The sequence below is a fragment of the Chelmon rostratus genome, chromosome 4 (assembly GCF_017976325.1).
Source record: "Chelmon rostratus isolate fCheRos1 chromosome 4, fCheRos1.pri, whole genome shotgun sequence".
NCBI classification, from domain to species: Eukaryota; Metazoa; Chordata; class Actinopteri; order Chaetodontiformes; family Chaetodontidae; genus Chelmon; species Chelmon rostratus.
This window is the reverse complement of record NC_055661.1, coordinates 28,578,355-28,598,290: the sequence shown is the minus strand read 5'-3', so window position 1 is coordinate 28,598,290 and position 19,936 is coordinate 28,578,355. Positions and strand designations below refer to the sequence as shown.

The following is a 19,936-nucleotide window of genomic DNA, read 5'->3' as shown; positions in this document are numbered from 1 at the left end:
ACCAGCCCAGACTTGGAGTTGAGGATGCCATCATATCAGCTCAGGAAGTTCAACCTGCCTCAACAACTGCTGATCCACCAAGAAAAACACAGCATGAGCGATCAGCGTGCTAAAGACTGCTCGGCGGAGACAAACCGGGAAACAGATGTTTTAATGTATGACGCTGAACGCAGAGATCAGCTGCTGCGGGACTTTTAACCATCAGCACAAAACAAAAGTGGTAAACCAAACTCTGTCACCAGCTACATCTCTCTCAGGTCTGGTAAATCCCGTCACTTCTCAACATTAGATTGAATTAGATAAGACTTTATTAATCTCACAATGGAGAAATTCACTCTTACAGAAGCCCTTCAGAACACATGCAAACAACAAATGGAAGTGCAAATAAGAACAATAGGAACAATAAGGTGCAAAATAAGAATAATAAGGGTGCAAATAAGAGCAATAGGAAGAAGAAGAACAATAAAGGTGCAAATAAGAACAAACGGAGCAATAATGTAATAATAATTTGACATGACGTCTTTGAATATCTGTAAAGAAATAAGTTTTCCTGCCTGCCAGCCTGCGCATAGTGAGAGGCGGTTGCTAGGCAACGTACGTGTTTACTTTCAGAGCCGCTGTGCAGTGAGAGCGGTGACAGACAAGAGTAGGCTCATTTTCAACAAAATATGTTTTAATCACTATTTTCTGTCACTTTATTGAATGCTTTAGTAGTAAGGTTTATTTCTCCAACCGGCTCACTATACATTATCCCTTACAAATTATTACTACTAATATAAAGATATATATTTTGTTACTGTGTTAAAATTCCTATTTTTAGTATCGTTATTGTTGTTATAGTATTAACAGCAGTAGTATTGTAGTATTATATTCTTGTTCGTGTAGAATGTTGAACAACAGACATTCTTCTAAAAAGACATTTGCTATTAATTGTAGCGTAATACACATAGTCAACACTTTTACATATTTCTTATTGTTTTTTATTGATGGTTATTTATATGTACATGTCCTCTCAGACATTTCTAAATATTCTGATTGAATCCTGCTTTCCCTCCTCTCAGACATGCTCACTCATTCTCTCCTCACCGCCATTGTCTGGGGTTGATGAGCATTTCTCATCAGCTGACCCGCCTTTGTCTTTGCTGTTGTGTGCTCCCATTGAACTGTAAGTATTGAGCGTCACAGGTTAATACAGTCTCAGGCACATTCCTTTTTTGGGATGAGGATTCTTGCTCCTTTCATGTCCACTGCTGCCATTCTTGTTAATTGAGCCCAATTAAGGGCGGGTCAGTCTTTTAAATGCTGACGTTCACCTGTGCAGAGCCTGTGCGTAATTATACGACATAACCTGCTGTTTGCATTGGCTGCATTCCTATTTTTAACCAAAACGTATTGCATGCAGCTTTGTGCTGATGCTGTACATGGCAGTGAATCCTGTAAAGCAAGTTATTGTTTATTCTTTTGAATTAGATTATTATTTGTCCTCCTTTCTGAAACCACACAAACACAAACAGGACCACATGCAAACCGACACACACAAAGGCATCTTCCCAGACATCCTGTCAAGACTCTCTTCACTGGAACCTCTGGACTATTTTTCATTTAATCAGTCACTTCAGTGGTGGCTGTGATTTCCTGGAACTGTGAGCCCCCATCGTTCGTTTAGTGTCTGGAAATACTAACGAGAAAAAATGAGTCACGTGACCAAAGCATCTGTAAAATCTCTTCAGAAAAAAAAGGGTATCAAGATTATCAAAGACACAGAAAAAGAAATAATACTGACTTCAACATGGAAATTAAAAGTATTTATATCGTACACTTTTATTTATTCACATTCCTGCACAAGTAAACGTAAGAGAAATTAAAAGAGGGTGTGGGAAGGTGTGTTGACGTGATGATTCTAACAAAAGAGGAGATGAATGTCTGAATAGTCACCCTGAAAATGGGAACACACCCAATCCCTGAGGTTTTTACGTGTGCATCTGTCGTACATTTATTCCACACCTGTGCAGTATATAAAGGACCGTGGTGCTGACCAGGTGTAGTATCACCATCCAGGAGAACTAATCCACACCGTTTACCTGTTCATCACGATGAAGCTGATCCTTCCTCTCACTCTCATCTGGGCTCTCTCCAGCACAGGTAGCTCCTCTTATTCTCACATCAGACTTTCTGCAGGTACGAGAGAGTTTCTCATTTCACAAAAAACTGTTTTAGAAATCAATTGAAATTTTACAACTAGTATTATTTCAATTAACCAAATCAAGAAGAAGAAGAAGAAGAAGAAGAAGAAGAAGGGTTTTCAGCCTGTACAGACCATCAAAAGTCTGTGATCATTGATCATCATCATTCATTGGCTGTTTTCTCCCCGTCACAGATGCAGTACTTCAGTGTCAAACATGCGTAAATGACGAGTGTTCACGCACAGCGCTGATTCCATGTTCTTCAGAGACCATGTGTATAACAGCTGCCATTGAAGGTAGTCACTTCATCATGTCATCTATTTTTAGTCAACAACGTGTTCTTTCTGCCAACATTAACAGTCTGCACTTTGATTTAACAGCCACCACAGCTGGAACTACAGCACAGCAAATCCTCAAGGCGTGTGCATCGTCCTCCCTGTGTCCGTCTGCAGGAGCGCACACATTTTCAGTCAACTTGGGGAACTCGGGTGCAGTCGCATCTGCTCAGTGCTGCAACACGGACGACTGCAACGGAGAGACTCTACCCTGTAAGTACAGACGGATGAGTAGCTTACATCCTGCCATCTTCTGCAGTGGCGTGCACAGACTTTTTGAAGGGCAGGGGCGAAAAGGAAAAAAAGGGCACATATAGCCACTGAAGAGGGCACTTTAGCACGCGTTTTGGCTCCCAGGGGGCACTTTAGCCCGCGTTTTGGCGTCCAAAAGGGCACTTTAGCGCACGTTTTGGCGTCCAAGAGGGCACTTTAGTTCCCAACCCCCAACCCCCAACCCCCACCCCCCCCCAGTGCACGCCATTGATTTCTTCTGACATGTTCTCGTTTCATTTTCTAACTCTTTAAACTTCTCTCTGCCACAAATAAATGATGCTGTGGTTTTCTGTTTCAGTCCCTGGGGCTCAGACAGCAAACAGCCTACAGTGTTACTCATGCAACACCCCTGAATGCACCACTATAGTACAGTGTAAGGGAGAGGAGGACCGCTGCTTAAAAGCCAGTTGTGAGTATTTATGATACACACTGTGTCCAGATATGATTTATTACATCAAAGTATTTCAGACAAATTACTACATGTGAGATCTGCAAAATCAGCTCCATTTACTTAAGTACTGATCTTATTTACAGTACAATTTTCTGAGTACTTTGAGGTGTCACTTATGTCAATCAAGTGTAATTAGATAACTAGCAACATTATACTTCGTACAGTAAAACAATGATTTTTGTCTGCAGTGACGAGCGGCTCCACCACTGCTCCAGCCTTTGGCTGTGCATCTACAAACTTGTGCGCAGCTGCTGCCAGCCTGGGCAGCCTCCCTTTCCTAGAAAGTGTTGGTGACATCAGCGGTGAACCATCCTGCTGTGAGACAGGTTTGTGTAATTCTCTCACAATGACAACAACCCCCATACCCACAACTACAACCGCTGCCCCGACAACGACAACCGCTCCCCCGACAACAACAACCGCTCCCCCGACAACGACAACCTCTCCCCCGACAACAACAACCGCTCCCCCGACAACGACAACCGCTCCCCCGACAACGACAACCGCTCCCCCGACAACAACAACCGCTGCCCCGACAACGACAACCGCTCCCCCGACAACAACAACCGCTCCCCCGACAACGACAACCGCTCCCCCGACAACAACAACCGATTCCTTGGCAACCACAACTGCTGCCTCGACAGCTACAACTGCTAACTCCACAACAGCTGCCAGTGACGCCTGCTGTGTCAGACTGGCTATGATCCATCTGCTGCTCGGGCTCTTTCTCTTCACGTTGTGTTAGAACACAGACAGAAATGGAGGAAACACCTTTGAAGCCACCAGGAGGACTCTGACAGGACCTTTTGAACCTGGACCTGGGTTTACGTCTCACTGCCATCTCTGGCAGTTACAGAGGCTAGACCACCTTTAGGGGAAAAGGGGATGGAGTCTGGGTGAAGCTGAGGTGGGACGACTCAGCAGCAATGTCATAAAAACAAACTATGTATGTACTTTTTTCACAGCTTTAATTTACATATTTGCTGGGGTTTTCACTCTTTGTGTGTTTCAACTGGATTGAATATTGTAATATTATTTATTTTGTTTTGCTGCAAATGGTACAAATATAAAACTACTGTTTGAAATTAATTTAAGACTCATTGGGAGAATAAAACTATCCTCATGTCAAAAACCAAACATGCTTTCATGCTTTCATGCTTTCATATTTGTTCCATATATGAAGTGTCGTCTGGTGACTTTTTGGACTCTTCTCTCCACAGTCAGACAGTATGTGGGACAGTTCTTACAACCTGAGACAACTACAGTGCCCTCTCCTGGTACAAACTATTTACTGCATGGTGGCAAGTCCACATAAAGATGATGTCTCATTAAAGAGACCACTGGTAGCCAACACTATTTCAAAATATACCAAATGTGAATATGTCATATAATAATATAAATAAATCATTAAAGATGGTTATTCACATTACAGTCAGCAGTCAAATAATTAAAGGAAAAAAAATGAAAAAAATACACTTGACCACTTTTTTGGGGGTTTGAAAGTAATCAGATTTTTTTGTTTTCCTCATGTCAAGTGGTTGGTCGTACTTCTGCCACACTTTATGTCTCCACTGGCATCACAGCAAAATTCACAACGCAACATTAAGTGTGTTTTATAAAAGAGAAACAGAGCTGTCTTCTTCCTCGCTCTGTTTTTATGGCAGACCTGCACTCACACTGGAACAAGAGACGCACGGCTGTCCTCCTTTCTGAGATATTTGTACTTTGTGTTTGTGTAGTAAGAGACTGGACTCGATGCTCTCCAGAGAACCAGGAGAAGTTTTATGTTACTGTATGTGTGTATGTGTGTATGAACGGGTTGTGAACAATTACAGCCTGCCCAAGGCCTCAGTCCAAAAGGAGGTGAGGCGGTTCTATCAGTGGTTCATTCACAACTTTGCAGACCTGGTCAGCCCTCGGACAGACCTGGCCTGAAAGAGTGTTGCAGATCCGGTTCAGAGGATGGAGTAGCTGCAGGGGAGAGATGTAGGAGTGGCTCGTGGGAGCAGTGCCAGGCTCTCGACTAGCACAGGTGTTACCTGTTCAGTAATTGCACTCTTTTATGCAGAAGCATGCCAGACCTGGGCTCACACCCACTAGAGTGAGAGAAGCACAGCTGTTTGTACTTAGAGTTTGTGTATTTCACGAGGCTGGACTGAGTTACCTCCGTACCTGTAACTATATTAATTAACACTAAACACAAAGCACAGCTGCAGCTCCCAAAGTAATGGACAAAATAAAATATCTCATTTAAGAGGAAAAGTTGAGGTCAGTAAAGTGATTGCAATTCATTCTGAGAGTCAGTAGGACTCATCCTGCGGAGATCATGAATATCTGTGCCAGATTTCATGGCAGTCAATCCAAATTCAGTCTGGACCAAACTGACGGACTCACATTCCCAGAGCCACACATGCCACTAGCATCACTCAGAATAGTGGCAGCTATGTTGTAAAGATGGTCCACCTCTGAAACACACATTTCAAATGAGATTGAGACGTGACACAATTTTGGATTCACTATATTTGTATTTGAAAACATTTAATGTAATGATGGAAAACGTTCATTTTACTAAATCAGTTAAATCCATAAAATATGAAAAATGCAAATAATTTAAAATAATGACAGACTTTCTTTTTGGTGTCTGCTCAGTAGTTTCTGGGGGACAGCGCACTGGGGGATTCAACGATGCAGAAATGGAGCAAGCAGACAGGTGAGTTCTGATAACTTACCTGTGCCAGATTTACTTTATTTCCTATTTATTATCTGCACAATTTTGCCTGTGTTAGGATGATGGAGGAGGAAATACTCTCAGGTCACAAGTGTTTTTGTTTTTTTCATACTGTAAATCCTGTCTACATGTTTTCTTTCTCTGCCTCTGTTTTTTTAATAGTAGTTAAGTCTGTATGTATGCCTACAGGGTCACTCCCAAGTGCGTCATCATATCCTTCCTGCAGGTTTTTAGCTTTTTTAACTTCACTTCATAAATTATGAGCTAACCCATAAAGAGCTTTCGTGTTTGTTTGCAGAAAAGTCGAGTGCAAAAGGTGAATGTACCTTCTTACGTATCTTCTTCTTGGTTCCCTTTCCACCTCTACCTGAAACCATCTGCATTTAAACGTGGGGAATCTGTTGCTCTGTTGTTGCCTGCAGCAGTGTGTTGCCGTAGTTTTTGCATCTTAATGGTGTCGTCGTAGTTCAAGGATCATTGAGAGGTGTAGGTTCGAACACTATGTGTTGCTTTCCTCCAGGATGAAGGTGCTTATGATGGAGTTTTTTGGGAAGCAGGTCTACAAGCCTTTTCACAAATGAAACCTGCGCTGCGTTGCGTTTAAGTATCCATGTCAAGACGTGGACTTTGTTATTCTCACATGATGAAACTGCACTACTGTGCCCATATTTAACTGCCAGATGTTTATCCTGCATAGCTTAGTTCTATATTTTTATCTCGCTATTTTCTGTTATATTGGTATTTTGTATTGTATTTTTGCCTCTTTACTTGAAAGTTGTTCATTACTTGAAAGTTGTTCTTGTTCTTATTTTGCATGCCCTTGTGTTCCCACCCTTTGAGTGTGTGTCTATCTATCCATGATATAACTGTTCCAATAGATCAGGCTTCTACAGAGAAAAAGCATGTGAACAGTAGCGAGTTAGAAATGAAGTCATTGGTGCAAACTTTGTGCTCCTATGTTTTCCCTTCCTCTTGTCGGTGTCTCACCTGTCTGTCTGAGTTGAGTGGCATCACTCCGGGCCGTGGCCGACGAGTCGGGCTAACCTCCTCTCTGATTGAGCACAGGTGTCCTCAATGAATTGATCAAGAGCCACGTGTCTACACAGTATATAAGCCCCAGAAAATCACCCAGCGATGTCAAATCGTCTGCCTACCAGCCTTCAATGCTCTATGTGCTCAGTCTGTCAAGTCTCTGCTTGTGGCCCATTCCTGTGTTTTGTGCCCCACCTGCAGACCTCGTCTAGACCCTGTCTGTCTGCTCTCCCTGAAGACTCTGCTTTGATTTTGCACAATTGAACTCTGTTGTTTGCTGAACATTAATTCTACTTGCTCCTGTCTCCTCTGTCTGAGCTTGGCATTAGAGTCTGTTAAAACCCCTAACATGTAACACCATCTCCACAATCTCTGGGTTAAAACCAGGTCAGCAAAAAGGGATCCTTTTTATTTTTTAGTCAATTTTCCAGGTCTGAAGAAGTAACATTTGCCAGTAACTTACAAAACAGAAGATTACTCTGGTTTCATGCATATGAATTGCTGCCGTTTCAGATTTGTTGAGCATTTCTAATAGTTTTGTTGCTTCTAACCAGCAGAGTCAACTGTTAAATGGGACTGTCAGTCAGTGATTTGTTCATTTTGAACAGGGAGGACAGCCTGAACCCTGTTTGGTTACAGAGGTGGTCTGGTCTGTATTTTCAGCAGCACAGATGCTCCTGAATGATCATAGTTCATTATAGCAATACTGCAGACAGCAGTGTGTCGCTATGATCCTCTCACTCTTCTGTGTTGCTGCTTGTCACTTTGATCTTGAAGGAGGCTCATAGGCTACAATATAATATAGAATAGATTTATAGTAAATAGTTAAGAGAATGCTGACAGGAGAGAGAAGGCGTCTGCTCCCTCAGCACCTCGGACAGCTCCAGTTACGCCGCTGTTATTTAAGAGCCGTGGTCGGGTTCATGGAGTCTAACCTGCACAAACCTCAGTCAGATAAAGGATCAATGAGTCAGACAGACTAGACTGAAAACAACCCCTCTGCTCCTGCACTCTCTCTGCTACTAGGGCGATGGCATCCGCCCTCATCCACCCTGAAAAGCTCCTGCTGGCTGTTGTCACCTTTCCTGCGGAGCTTGTTAGCCGGCTAAAAATCCTGTAGCATGAAAAAAAAGAAATGGTGAGAAGAGGTCAAATAACTAAAACTACGCCTAGCAACTGTCTCTTCTGTTCAGTCTAGTTCAGGCTAACTGGGAGCCCACATTAAAAGCGAGACATGAGCGTAATCGCTCCTGAAATGTGGTCTGTAGCACCTGCGTGCCTTACATCCACAGGACAGATAATCACATGCAGGTACAGTCACAACTAATCATTTCTCCCTGCATTGCCAGTCAGAGATACTGTCTTTCAATGACATAGCTGGAGGGAAAATGACTCCAGCTCTGTTGGATTAACCCAACCAGGGGGAAGTATGTAACCAAAAACTGTCCCCTCTCACAATCAGCATGTAGGCTTTGCTGAGGTCGGGATAAAAACAGCGACTGTTGGTCTATCTTGCATTCAGGGGAGGGGTGTTACGGCCTCAGCTGCTGCTCCCCCCATGTGACTGACTCTTTCCGGTGTCTTCGAATGTATGTGAAGTAGTGTGTGGTCCCCTTTGTGAGATTGGTCCCAATGTCAAGATGCCCATCTCATTTCCTGGGATGAGGAACCTGATTACAGGGACGCACAGTCCAGCTCTCCAATCAAGTGGATGCAGTTTCATCAGATGAGACATGCACTCGCCAGCCACTTTGTTAGGTACACTCGAACAATAATGGGATCAAATATAACAGCACTGCCATGAAATTTTAGGTTTATGTGTGACACTGTCAGAAAGGTAGTAATTCCACTTCATGTTTACTGTTGAGGTTGTACCGGCTGGTGTTTCTGATAGTCTGCCTCTGAATTTAGGGCAGAGCTGTTGCATTTAATCACATTAGATCATATTAGTGTACACACTGAAGTGGCTGGCCTGCTGCTTAAAGCTGTACAGACTAGACTCTGAACAGTCTGTGGAGACGATCTCTCTCAGCATGCAAGCACAAAGGAACGAAACGAAGTCTGAAAGCATAAAAAGACTCGAGGGTCCCATGATGACGCACGTGTCTCAGAGTCAGTGTGGACTGACGTTTGGTTCACTCTCATTTTCAGCAGGTGGTAAACAAGCAACTGTCACCACACTGCGGACACGTCACATTAAAGGTGATACGTCAGTGCTGTCTGCAGCTTGTTTCCACTGCTCCCAAATCGTCCAAATAATCAGCTTTTGCAGGTTTAAATAAGGTTAAATTTCACTAGTTTTACAGTGTAAATCGGATCAAAACACAGTCTTTCTTCCGTCAGTGGTGGATTACCTTGAAAATAAAATTTTTATGAACCGAACAAGGAATGAAAGAGTCGTTGGGGTAAATAATAACATTCATAACTTTAATAACTTTGTAAAATACACATTTATCAGTAAGAGGCACTTGAGCTGCCACATATCTTGCTAAAGAGGTCCCTCATGATCTCACACACGTATTCACAACCAGAGATCGACATGACATGAATATTTTCACAGTGATCTGAGCTGTCGTGGCACAACGTGAGAATTTACAGCTAAACGCAAACTGACAGCTGGGTTTGAGATGCATCCAGATTATACAACTTTCACATTTAACGCAGGACCCATGAATGCATGAGACAAATGTTTCCCACAATTTTACCTTCGTGTAATTGTTCCCACTCAATTCACATCAACAAATTTGGATGGCTTTGCTCTTTAGAGGCCCCCCAGTGTTCAGCCTGCTGAACACTGGGCATGCTGAGCATGTACAACTCTTTTTGCTGCTTTGTTTTCTTTTCATCACTATTATTGTTGGAGTAGCTCACACCTGTGTAGCCTGAAATCCACGGCTGAATGTATATACATACATGTCAGTTGAATTAAATATTAGCTACTGGCTGTTTATGTAAATACAGGAAAACCTCTTTTTTCTTCTTTATGTCACTTTACGCCATAAATCAGCTCTTCTTCTGGTGATATTCAGGAAATACAGACACGAAACAAAGGTAACAGGACATACCTACAGTAGTTAAAATGAGTGAAGTACATCCACAAAGTGTCTGTTCTCGTACTGATCACAAATGAGCTGCGCACATTTAGAAACAAGACGAAGATGCTGCCTTTAAATGGGCTTGTGTCCATATGAACGCCGCCCTCATGTGGCGTTCCAGAAATTTTCTGAAAGCTCCGAGCTCATGAGTTGTGATGCGTTTGCTGACGCAGATGGCCGGTTAATACATTTGTTTTATTAGTTTTAATTTTCGATTGTGTCTGAGGAACAAGTCACTATTTCTTTGAAATAAGCAAAAAAAAATTACGAGAACAACGAGGAGTTCTGTTTGAAGGCAGCGAGAGTATACAGCCATGCTAGCCAGTGCTTCAGCTAAATGCTAATAGCATGCTAATGTGTTCACAACAACGGCCTTAACATGTTGACGCCAAGAGTGTAAAATGTTTATCATGTTCACCGTCTTAGCTTAGCATGTTATCAAGCTAACTTTTGCTAATTAGCACTAAACACTAAGTGCAGCTGGGGCTGATGGGAATGTCAGTAGTGCAGCTGTTTTGGGCATTAACCAAAGAAGTTGAAATTTTGACCAGATGATGGCGCTACATGAAAAGATAAGCAGTTAACAGTGTTTGCAATTCATCCTGTCATCCTGAGGGGCAGCATGAACGTCTGTGCTAAATGCTAAATGCAGACCTCATGGTGGCGCTAGAGGACAAGTCAGAGGATCGCCAACACTGTCAGGATTGGTCCTCTGGGGACCACGAGTGTCTGCACTAAATGTCCTCAGAATCAAACAGATGTTGATATATTTGGCAGCTATGCTGTAATGACGCAACAGCTGTCGGACAGGCTGCCTGAAGATGAAACACTTCCAGAGGACATTTGAAACGAGACGGAGGTGCGACACGACGGGAACGCGACGCAGCTGCATGCAGTGGACATGTGAGGTCAGTACTGCTCAAGCAAGCGGCAGCGAGACGCAGATTAAATCAAGGCAAAGCTTGGGCCTAGCTCCAAAAACGCTAGAGCCTACAATCCCCCAGCCTCGAGCTCCTTCATGTCGAGTTAAGCGTTCGCTGTGTGCAAGCTGGCGGCACGCAGTGTGGGAGAAGTTTAGCTGCTTTCTTGAGTGCATTAACATACCGTTCAGTTTTTTCAATTAACACCTAAAACACTGTTTTTATCACAAAAACGCAGAATTCAGGTGCCATCGCTGACCTCTGTGCTGCTTTGTGACAGCAGATTGAGAAGCAGCTGCTGCTTAAATAAGGAGAAACCTGAAGAGGCACACATCAATCAAACACAGAACATGGGGGTAAATTCAGCGCCCTCAGACTCAGGCGAGGCGAGACAGTTTTGTTTTTTGCCTTTCTGAGTGAGTGGTTGATCATCATGCAGGAAGCGTTTTGAGATTATTTCTCAGAGGGTCTCATTTTAAGAAAAACATTTTGGAATCTTTTAAAGAAATGCACGACCAAGCGGTGCCGACAACCTCTGGACTTTAAGGAACGAGCTCTAATGCATTCATAATAACTCGGCTCATCTCGCCTATCCAATTAAAACCATGGATTTGTAACGACCTGCATTCAATTCTCCTGGTTTTGCAGTCAGCAAGCATCATTTTCCAAGACTGTGTCCTCAATCACAGCCCAAAACTGTGCTGTTTTGTTTTGTCAGCTTTCCTCCAAGCCCAAAATCGTACCGCCTTGTTGCACCGACGCATCAGGCTAAATAATGGAAATTGGAGACGACAGTTTTGTTCTGTGTGTTCAGGAGCAAAAGCGCTGCTGTGCTGCTTTGATTCAGTCCGACTGACACGCTGCACACATGCATACAACAACAAATCCTTTGCATGACTCCCCAAACTAAAGCTAATAAATGCGAACTGTCGAGCCGCTCAGATCAACACTCATCTTGAATACATTTGAATCTTTAAACGCTGAGTTTTCCTCTGAGGATTTCACGAGCAGGCCAGCTTTTGTTTTCTACTGAGTCGAGCAAAGATGAACATGTTCAGCCCAACCTGTACTCTAATAATAAGAAAGCTTGCAGAGGCTTGGAGCAGGTCAAATAGTCCCCGTCTATGCAGGACCCTCCACGTTGATAGACGTCACAGTAGCCATGAAGCAACGCTGGAAAAGGCGATCAGGGTCCGGGGGCTGGTTGTCACAGTCCAGCTTGCCCCTCAGGAAGTGTTTCCTGAGGCCTTGAGGGCCAGCAGGGACGCCGGTATGACTCGGACCCGGTCCTTGTGGACTCGATGTGGAGCCTGGAAGGAGCAAAGTGCATGTTCAGTCTTTCTGCATAATACTGCTGCAGCCTTAAAGGATAACTTTCGTTTTTTATAACCTGGACCTTATTTGTAGCATTAAATACGACCATTTACTCCCCCAGACAACTTTGGTGGCATTTGGAGTCGTTTTGAAGAAATTAGCCCCAGAGGAGCGGCGCGTGTATCCGTATAATGCGAGTACTCGGGGCATCCATGCGCAGCCTCTATATAACGCATAATCTGCAGAAACTCGTTCATATTCCAATATTTTGTTCTGATATGCTGGTGCTATTCCCCTCTGAGCCGGCGGTCGGCTAGTTTAGCTGTAGTTTGGCACAGCTATGGTTCGTTATTGCGTATTCGTAGCCGACCGCCGCAGAGTCAGCCGTGTTGTGGCTGGCTGCTCGTAGCGCCCGGCGTTCGGTAATGACATCATCCACGTCAGAGGTAGTTGCCTAGAGACGCCTGATGTTGATAACATGCCACCACGGGCTCAGAGGGGAATAGCACCAGCATATCATAAGAAATATTGGAATATGAACGAGTTTCGCCGCAGATTATGCGTTATATAGAGGCTGCGCATGGATGCCCCGAGTACTCGCATTATACGGATATACGCGCCGCTCCTCTGGGGCTAATTTCTTCAAAACGACTCCAAATGCCACCAAAGTTGTCTGGGTGAGTAAATGGTCGTATTTAATGCTACAAATAAGGTCCAGGTTGTAAAAAACCAAAGTTATCCTTTAAAGCAGTTTCCAGTGGAGTGTGGAATGGAGCCACGTCACCTCCTCCAATAATTAGCGGCTAAGACGACCCAGAGACTGACGGTTAAAATGACACCGTCTCATCTCGCACAGCCGAAAAAACAGTCAAAGAATCCGTCCCTGTTGTCCCTTTTCTCAGTTTATTTGAAGATTTGCAGTTCATGTGAGGGATCACGTGCAAATGTGAAGGGTACTTATACTTTTTGCTTACTTTTCTAACAAAAGTTTTAAACTAGGCAATAAAGCTGAAAAGCAATAAACACATAAATGACAGGAGAGGCAGCTGGATACAGCAGCTCCGACCGATTTTCTTTGTTTCAGTGTGTTTTTATGCTTTTTTTGTTTCTTCACTCGTCTCGGTCGATCATGGATGGATGTACAGCTGCTGAGACTTGTGATTTGCTTTCATTACATCTTCTGCATATTACATATTTTTTACTCTGCTGTAGATTTTTTCTACTGTGCAATAGTACAAACACTGTATTTATTATCCAATTATCTCACTCAGGTGCAATTATCTCACTCATGTGCAATTATCTGACTCGTGTGCAATTATCTGACTCGTGCAATTCAATATGTCAAAAGCATTTTTCATGGCAACAGTATTATTATACTCTTATACTCTTGTATATAATGTACATATATAGAGTTGATTTTTACTTGCTATTCTGTATTCTTTTTTTATTGTCTTTTTTATCTTTCTAAGTCTTTCTTTTATCCTTTGCTGTCTGTAACGATCTAATTTCCCCGGCATAGGATTAATAAAGTTTTATCTTATCTTATCTCAAACCAGGCAGTTTCAACCTTACAGCCGAACACTGATTACACATAATGTCCAATAAATGGAGCCTGTCTAGACCTACAGACAGCTCCATCCCATGCTATAAAGCAACAGAATGAATGTTAGATTCTATATTAAAGAACAGATTTGGCTGAAAACCCTTTGTGAACACCAACACTTTAAGTACTAACTGTCATTTAATTACATATTTTCTCAGCAACTGTAAAAGATTAAAATTTTTTTTTTTTTTTAATGTAAGTAGATGTAACTATACTCTCCAACACTGCCTGGTACACTTCCTCTAACATCATTCCCAGGGTGGTCCATTAACTCCACTGTCTGCTGCTGTATCTGTGGACAGGTGGACAGACAGACATGGACCTGGCCCGTTCAGTTATATCTGTTCTCTCACCTCGAATCTGGATCTGAAAGAAAGTGATGATGAAAACATGAAACCTGCAATCAAATATGATTTTGTGCTTATGAATAAAACTTTTCATGCTTTCAAATCACATCTTGCTGGTTGACTGCAGCCTGAATTTGCTTTGTGCTCATTCAATAGTCGTCATTTTTGTGGAAGTAAACAAAAAGACATGAATCATAAACGACGTGAAGAGTGCTGAATGCAGGAGAGGAGTTTTAAATTAGAAAATAACAAGATCGCAAAGTCTGCCTCTTTCTCTCCTGCAGAACCTTTGGATGAGCAGTTAATGAGTGGCAGGAGGCTGCTCCTGAATAATACTGTGTATTTTATCGATGTTTTAGCAGAACGCCCCCTGCACGGAGACTGATCTGCAGTCGGTACCTGGCGCCCGCAGCGGCAGCCCGTTGTCCAGACCTCTGGGTTTAGTGGTGATGAACAGATAGCAGAGGACGCAGAGAGTGATAATGAAGGCGAGAAGAACCACGGCTGCTACGGAGAGACCCACAAGAGCTCCAAGACTGTAAAACAGGAAGCACAGACACAGCAGGAGTATCAGCTCTCAGCACACCACGTGATGGAAAGAACATACAGTAGATGCATAACGATGCATCCGGCTGAACTGATAAATACTGCTTTTCTTTTTATTAAAGGAAATTCTGGTTAATTGTCATGTCATGACTCACTTAATTGCTTATTTTATTTGCTGGTTTATTAAAGAGGGATGTGCCAAGTTAGCCAAGAGGCAAATCTGTAGTGTAGCTAAGAAGCACATTACTCCTCATAAAAACTTCACACACAGTAAACAAAAAGCAAGTTTCACAAATTGTCAAATTCCTTTGGCTGAAAGCATCACTTTGCATTTTTTTGTTTTGAAAAATCTATTTTGCTGCTTCTTCTGTCATACTTTTGGCAGCGGCGCTAGCAGTGCAGACCACCTTCAGTCCACCACTTTGATTCAGACCAAAATAACATGACATGTTCATGAATTAGCTGCTACTTTCTGAAGCAGCATTCATGATGCCCAGAGGATGAACCCCACTGGTCACGACAACTATTGGATGGATTACCCTTATGTTCCCCTCAGGATGAATTGTAATAACATTGGTGATCCTTTGACGTTTCATCTAGCGCCATCATCAGGTCAAATATTTCATTTGTCAAATTCTTAGGTTCATGACCAAATACCTGCAAATACAATGACCTGACAAATTACAATGTTCAGTCAGGCTAATTAGCGAATGCTACCATGCTAACACGTTAAACTTAATGTGAACATGGTAAACATTACGGTTGCTAAACATTAGCATGTTAGCATCATCATTGTAAGCATGTTAACGTTAACATGTGGCTCAAAGCAGCACTATGCCGGAGCCTCACAGAGCATCTGTGGCTGCAGACTCTTTGTCGTCTTGTTCTCAGTGGTGCTAATGATGCAGGCCACCTTGACTCATGACCTTTCTTGTCATATTCTGTCCACGGTTCCTGCAAGGAATATGACATTTTCTTTATTTTTTTCTTCCAGTTCTCCTCCGCTGCCCACTGTCTGGTTCTACCTGTCATGATACACTACACTTAAAAAAAAAAAGAACAAGTTTAGTGATGTTTTGGAAATTTGAAGAATTTTTCAGTGCATTTAATTAATGTGTTGGACAGGCAACATCTGTGGCTCTACTCTCCTTTGCATGTGAGAGAGATGAATATTTATTTTATAAAATACTATGGCACAGCTAGTTGGTGACAGATCATGCAGGTACATTGATTCCAACTATAAAATCTGGCAATCTGTCAGGAACATGTGACTCTGATACAGCTGTACAATCTCCTTTGCATGGTCCCAGTCTATGTACATTTATTCAGCAAACAAACTAATAATACATAATAAATATGCATGTGACAATAGGCATCTTATTACACATAATAAACACATGATGATGCAGAATGGCGGATATATGCTGCACACAGGCTGCTGATTTCACTTCTCATTCACTGACTGAGATTCAGTGTTGACACTACTGGTCCTTGCAGTGTGTGTGTGTGTGTGTGTGTGTGTGTGTGTGTGTGTGTGCGTGGAAACTTAAAGTTGAGTTTAAGATGCATTAATAAATTACTCCATTCCTTATATGTTTGCAGAAAGTCCGATTTTATTCTGCATCACACCACACAGGTCTGCAACTAAAACTTTACCTAAAAGGCAATGCGCCATTAAAATTCCTTCCTGAACTCCACACTAACTGATTCAAGATCAATTTTTGAAGGCCATTCGTGTTTTCCAAATCTAAAGCTCTAATTAGTCGCTCTCCCACTTAAACCTGATTAGAGCCAAACAGGGACAGGCTGCAAAATGCCATCAACAGGTTGGTTTCTGAACGCAACATGATATCAGCAGCTGATTATGAGCTTTTCAACATATAAATGCGTGTTTTTACACGCATTTATATGTTGCGTATATAAAAGAAATCCTAAAAAGTCAATTTTGCGGAACTCGTGTTTGCTGCAGGAGAGATGTCGCCTGATGATGCGCACCGCGCACAGGATGCTGCACAAGTTTACGGGGACGTTTGGCCTCCAGCGCGCGTCTCTGACACGAATCCAGACGGCAGCCTTACCTCAACCACCACATGTATCCATACTCGTAGGGAAAGAAGCTGTTGGGGTCATCACAGCAGTACTTCAGGTCACTGAACCCGCAGCAGAAAAGTGCCGTGGTGTCACTGTCCGCCTTCGGACACGTGAAGCCCTCCACGAACACGTTTTCTTTGCTGTAGTAACTTTCGCAGTCCGAGCTCATGTCCGACGCACACTGTCCGCACACGGACAGCCGGATGCGGTGTGGCGCACATCAAAAGCCGCTCTCACACCGCCCTTTTCCCGCTGCTGCAACTTCACATGGCCGTCAAAGAGAGAGACTGTGGAGCTGCAGAGACTCACTGCACCTCCACCCATCCCTCTCTCTCTCTCTCCCTCCCTCTCTCTCTCTCTGCATGACTTCTGTCTGTAAATAGGAATCCAGTTATTTTGCCGTGACACGTTCACATGCTGATGACTCACATGAAGCTGATGAAGCTGGGGAGGATCTGATGTGTTCGGGTGGGTGCAGAAAACACGAAACAAATGAGCCAAATGACAGTTTTGACCTGATGATGGCGCTGGATGAAAAGTCAGAGGATCCCCAAAGTGATGAGTCCGCTGCCGCTTCCTCACTCTGCTTTGTTCTCATGTCTTAAACCGTTTCTGCTCGTGTGAGCTGCATGTATTTACTCAAATGCTCTCATCACCATTTTTTTTTTTTTTTTTTTTTTTTTTTGGAACTGTAACCTGGTTTGGAAAGATGTTGTATCAATAAAGTTTTACCCACAGAGAAACAAATCATCAAAATCATCATCTGGGGACCATGAATATGACAGAATCTCATGGCAACGCATGTGACAGATACTTCAACCTGGACCAAAGAGGTGGAGCGAGCAGCTGATGGTCCAACCATGACACCATCATGTTCGAAATACCTGCAGAAACCTGTGCAGAGGCAGAATGTTGATGATGGTTTAAATACATGTTTTATGTCTCAGCACCTTCTTTGATGCGGTTACAGTCGGCTGCTGCCGTGCTCAATGACAGATACAAAAATAAATCAAATAGATGTATTCAGGTGTAGGTGTGTTCAGACACCAAACTGAATTTTGATGATTGCGGCTTCTATAAACTCGATGTCTCCTCACTCTCTGAAATAACCGTCCTCACACAGAGGAGAAGTGACCTGAGATCAGTATTGCACCACTGCGGTGCCTCTGCAGCCTGCTCACTGGCTACACTGACTGGCTACAGGTGTCAGCTGTGATTGGTCGGTCCAGTTCAGCTGGTAATCCAGCACAGCTGCTGATTCCTACCTGTTACTGACTCTCTGAGCTTCTTTTACCAATGACTGACTGATTTCATTCATTCTTCTTTAAACTGCTGCTCAGAGGAAGCTTTGTCTCTTTCTGCCTTCACAAAAAATACCATTTATTTTTCAGAAAACTCTGAGCCTTCTGACTGTCTCAATGAAGCTTTTGTGGCAGGTGACAAATGATGATCATGACCCTGGTCAGTGCTTCTTTTCGCTGGTAATCAAAGACTCAGCATGGGGACATTTTATGGTCCACAGTGGCAGATTGAAACTAATACAGCAGAATCTTTTCAGGATGATAGTGAGGATGTGACCTTGACGACGGTGACAGTGAGGTCACCGTCGTCTAGGTGACGACCTCGACTTCAAGAGGAATTTAGTTTCACCACGCAAAACACACAGAAACCAAACAGTCTCGGTCCTTATAGAATCAAACACTCTTAAACGAAGAAAAATCCATTTCTGATGGTGCAAACGGTGAAGTGTCGGGTGGGATGAGATGGATGTCAGGAATCGAAGAGAAAAACTCGCAGTTACACAAATACAGAGAAGGAGAAATGACCATCTCGTGTTATTCATCTGTAAAGCTCTGCTGTTAACTTCCTCACATCTCTTCTCTCATAACAAAATAGTACACGATCAGGTAACTAATTAGCCTCAGACATCCTTTACGCATGCACTCATGTTGGCAGACCCTTGAGGCAAAATGCACATTTTAGATGAGATGAACTGCAACATGCCCTCAATCATCATCGTGCCTTAAGGTTTTAAACATTTATTGTATATGTCATATTGTCTTTATAGGTTTTTTCTGATTCTTCTACCTCTCCTGATTAATTCCTTGTTTTCTGTGCAACTGATAATAATAATCCGATGTTTCTTGTCGCAGTCCACACCGGTCTGTGTCACTGACGATGAATCCAGCCCTGCAGGCACTGTGTGTGTTCACACTGACGGTGTCACATGTTCATTTCATTCTGTAAAGCTACACACACACCTGTACCAGGTAACACTTGTTTACTTGTCGACATGCGAAGTGAATCAGCGATTAATGAACCCATTAAAAGTGATCAGCCTTAACAATGGCGCGATTCAATAAATCCTGAAATGTTTAAATCATGAAGCATTGATTCAGCGAGCTGTCATTCATATTCAACGACTGTGAGCAGTTTCTTTGTACTGAGCATGAAATCAACAGTCCAAACTCATTGATGAGTGCATCAGCTGCTCTTTGGTACTTTGATTACTATAAAACACAATATCATCACATTGTTGTGTAATCTTCTTTTTATATTGTACTCAAATGCTGCATTTATGTGGTTTATCAAGTCCTGGCTGCCATTTATACGTCACTGTTGCTACATGACGGGGTCTTAAGCTGGATTTATACTTGACTCAGCTGACCAATCACAGTCCCTGTGGTCGTCACGCGGCATCACAGCCTGACGTATAGGCTTGGTACATTTTTGTGGAAGCACTTAGCCATCAATGGTTCGGTGTAACACTTTAACATACTGCTATCCACCTTTAGAGACAACAGGGGTCCAACAGCAAATCTTTGCACTGGGCCCCCCAAACATATTAATCCACATACACGGATCAGAAAGAACAAAGGAGGCAGAAAGGGAGCAAATAAAAAGCCTGATTAAATTACAGGAACTAGAGTTGTCATGCTTTTAAGTGTTTCCTGTTTTATGTTGAAAGTTTACCTCATGTGTCATGTTTTGCTTTACTTCCTGTGACCTCCCACCATT

At 42.9% G+C, this 19,936-nt stretch overlaps 1 protein-coding gene across 1 annotated transcript; it reads right to left on the bottom strand.

Annotated features, from left to right (window-relative positions):
- Positions 1-12,091: 12,091 nt before the first annotated feature.
- LOC121605991 (protein shisa-like-2A) lies at positions 12,092-17,114 on the bottom strand. The gene is made up of 3 exons (XM_041936141.1): positions 16,906-17,114; positions 14,681-14,817; positions 12,092-12,327 (listed from the first exon to the last, which is right to left on the bottom strand). Exons 1-3 carry the CDS (start codon positions 17,085-17,087, stop codon positions 12,140-12,142), a joined length of 507 nt encoding a protein of 168 aa, XP_041792075.1. The 5' UTR covers positions 17,088-17,114; the 3' UTR covers positions 12,092-12,139.
- Between the last annotated feature and the right edge of the window lie 2,822 nt (positions 17,115-19,936).

Excerpts from the sequence above, each read along its gene's own strand:
- LOC121605991 (XM_041936141.1), bottom strand. The coding sequence starts at position 17,087 with ATGAGCTCGGACTGCGAAAGTTACTACAGCAAAGAAAACGTGTTCGTG. Across the intron at positions 14,818-16,905 it reads GGATACATGTGGTGGTTGAG|TCTTGGAGCTCTTGTGGGTC; the intron begins GTAAGGCTGCCG and ends CCTGTTTTACAG. Across the intron at positions 12,328-14,680 it reads GCTGCCGCTGCGGGCGCCAG|GCTCCACATCGAGTCCACAA; the intron begins GTACCGACTGCA and ends TGCTCCTTCCAG.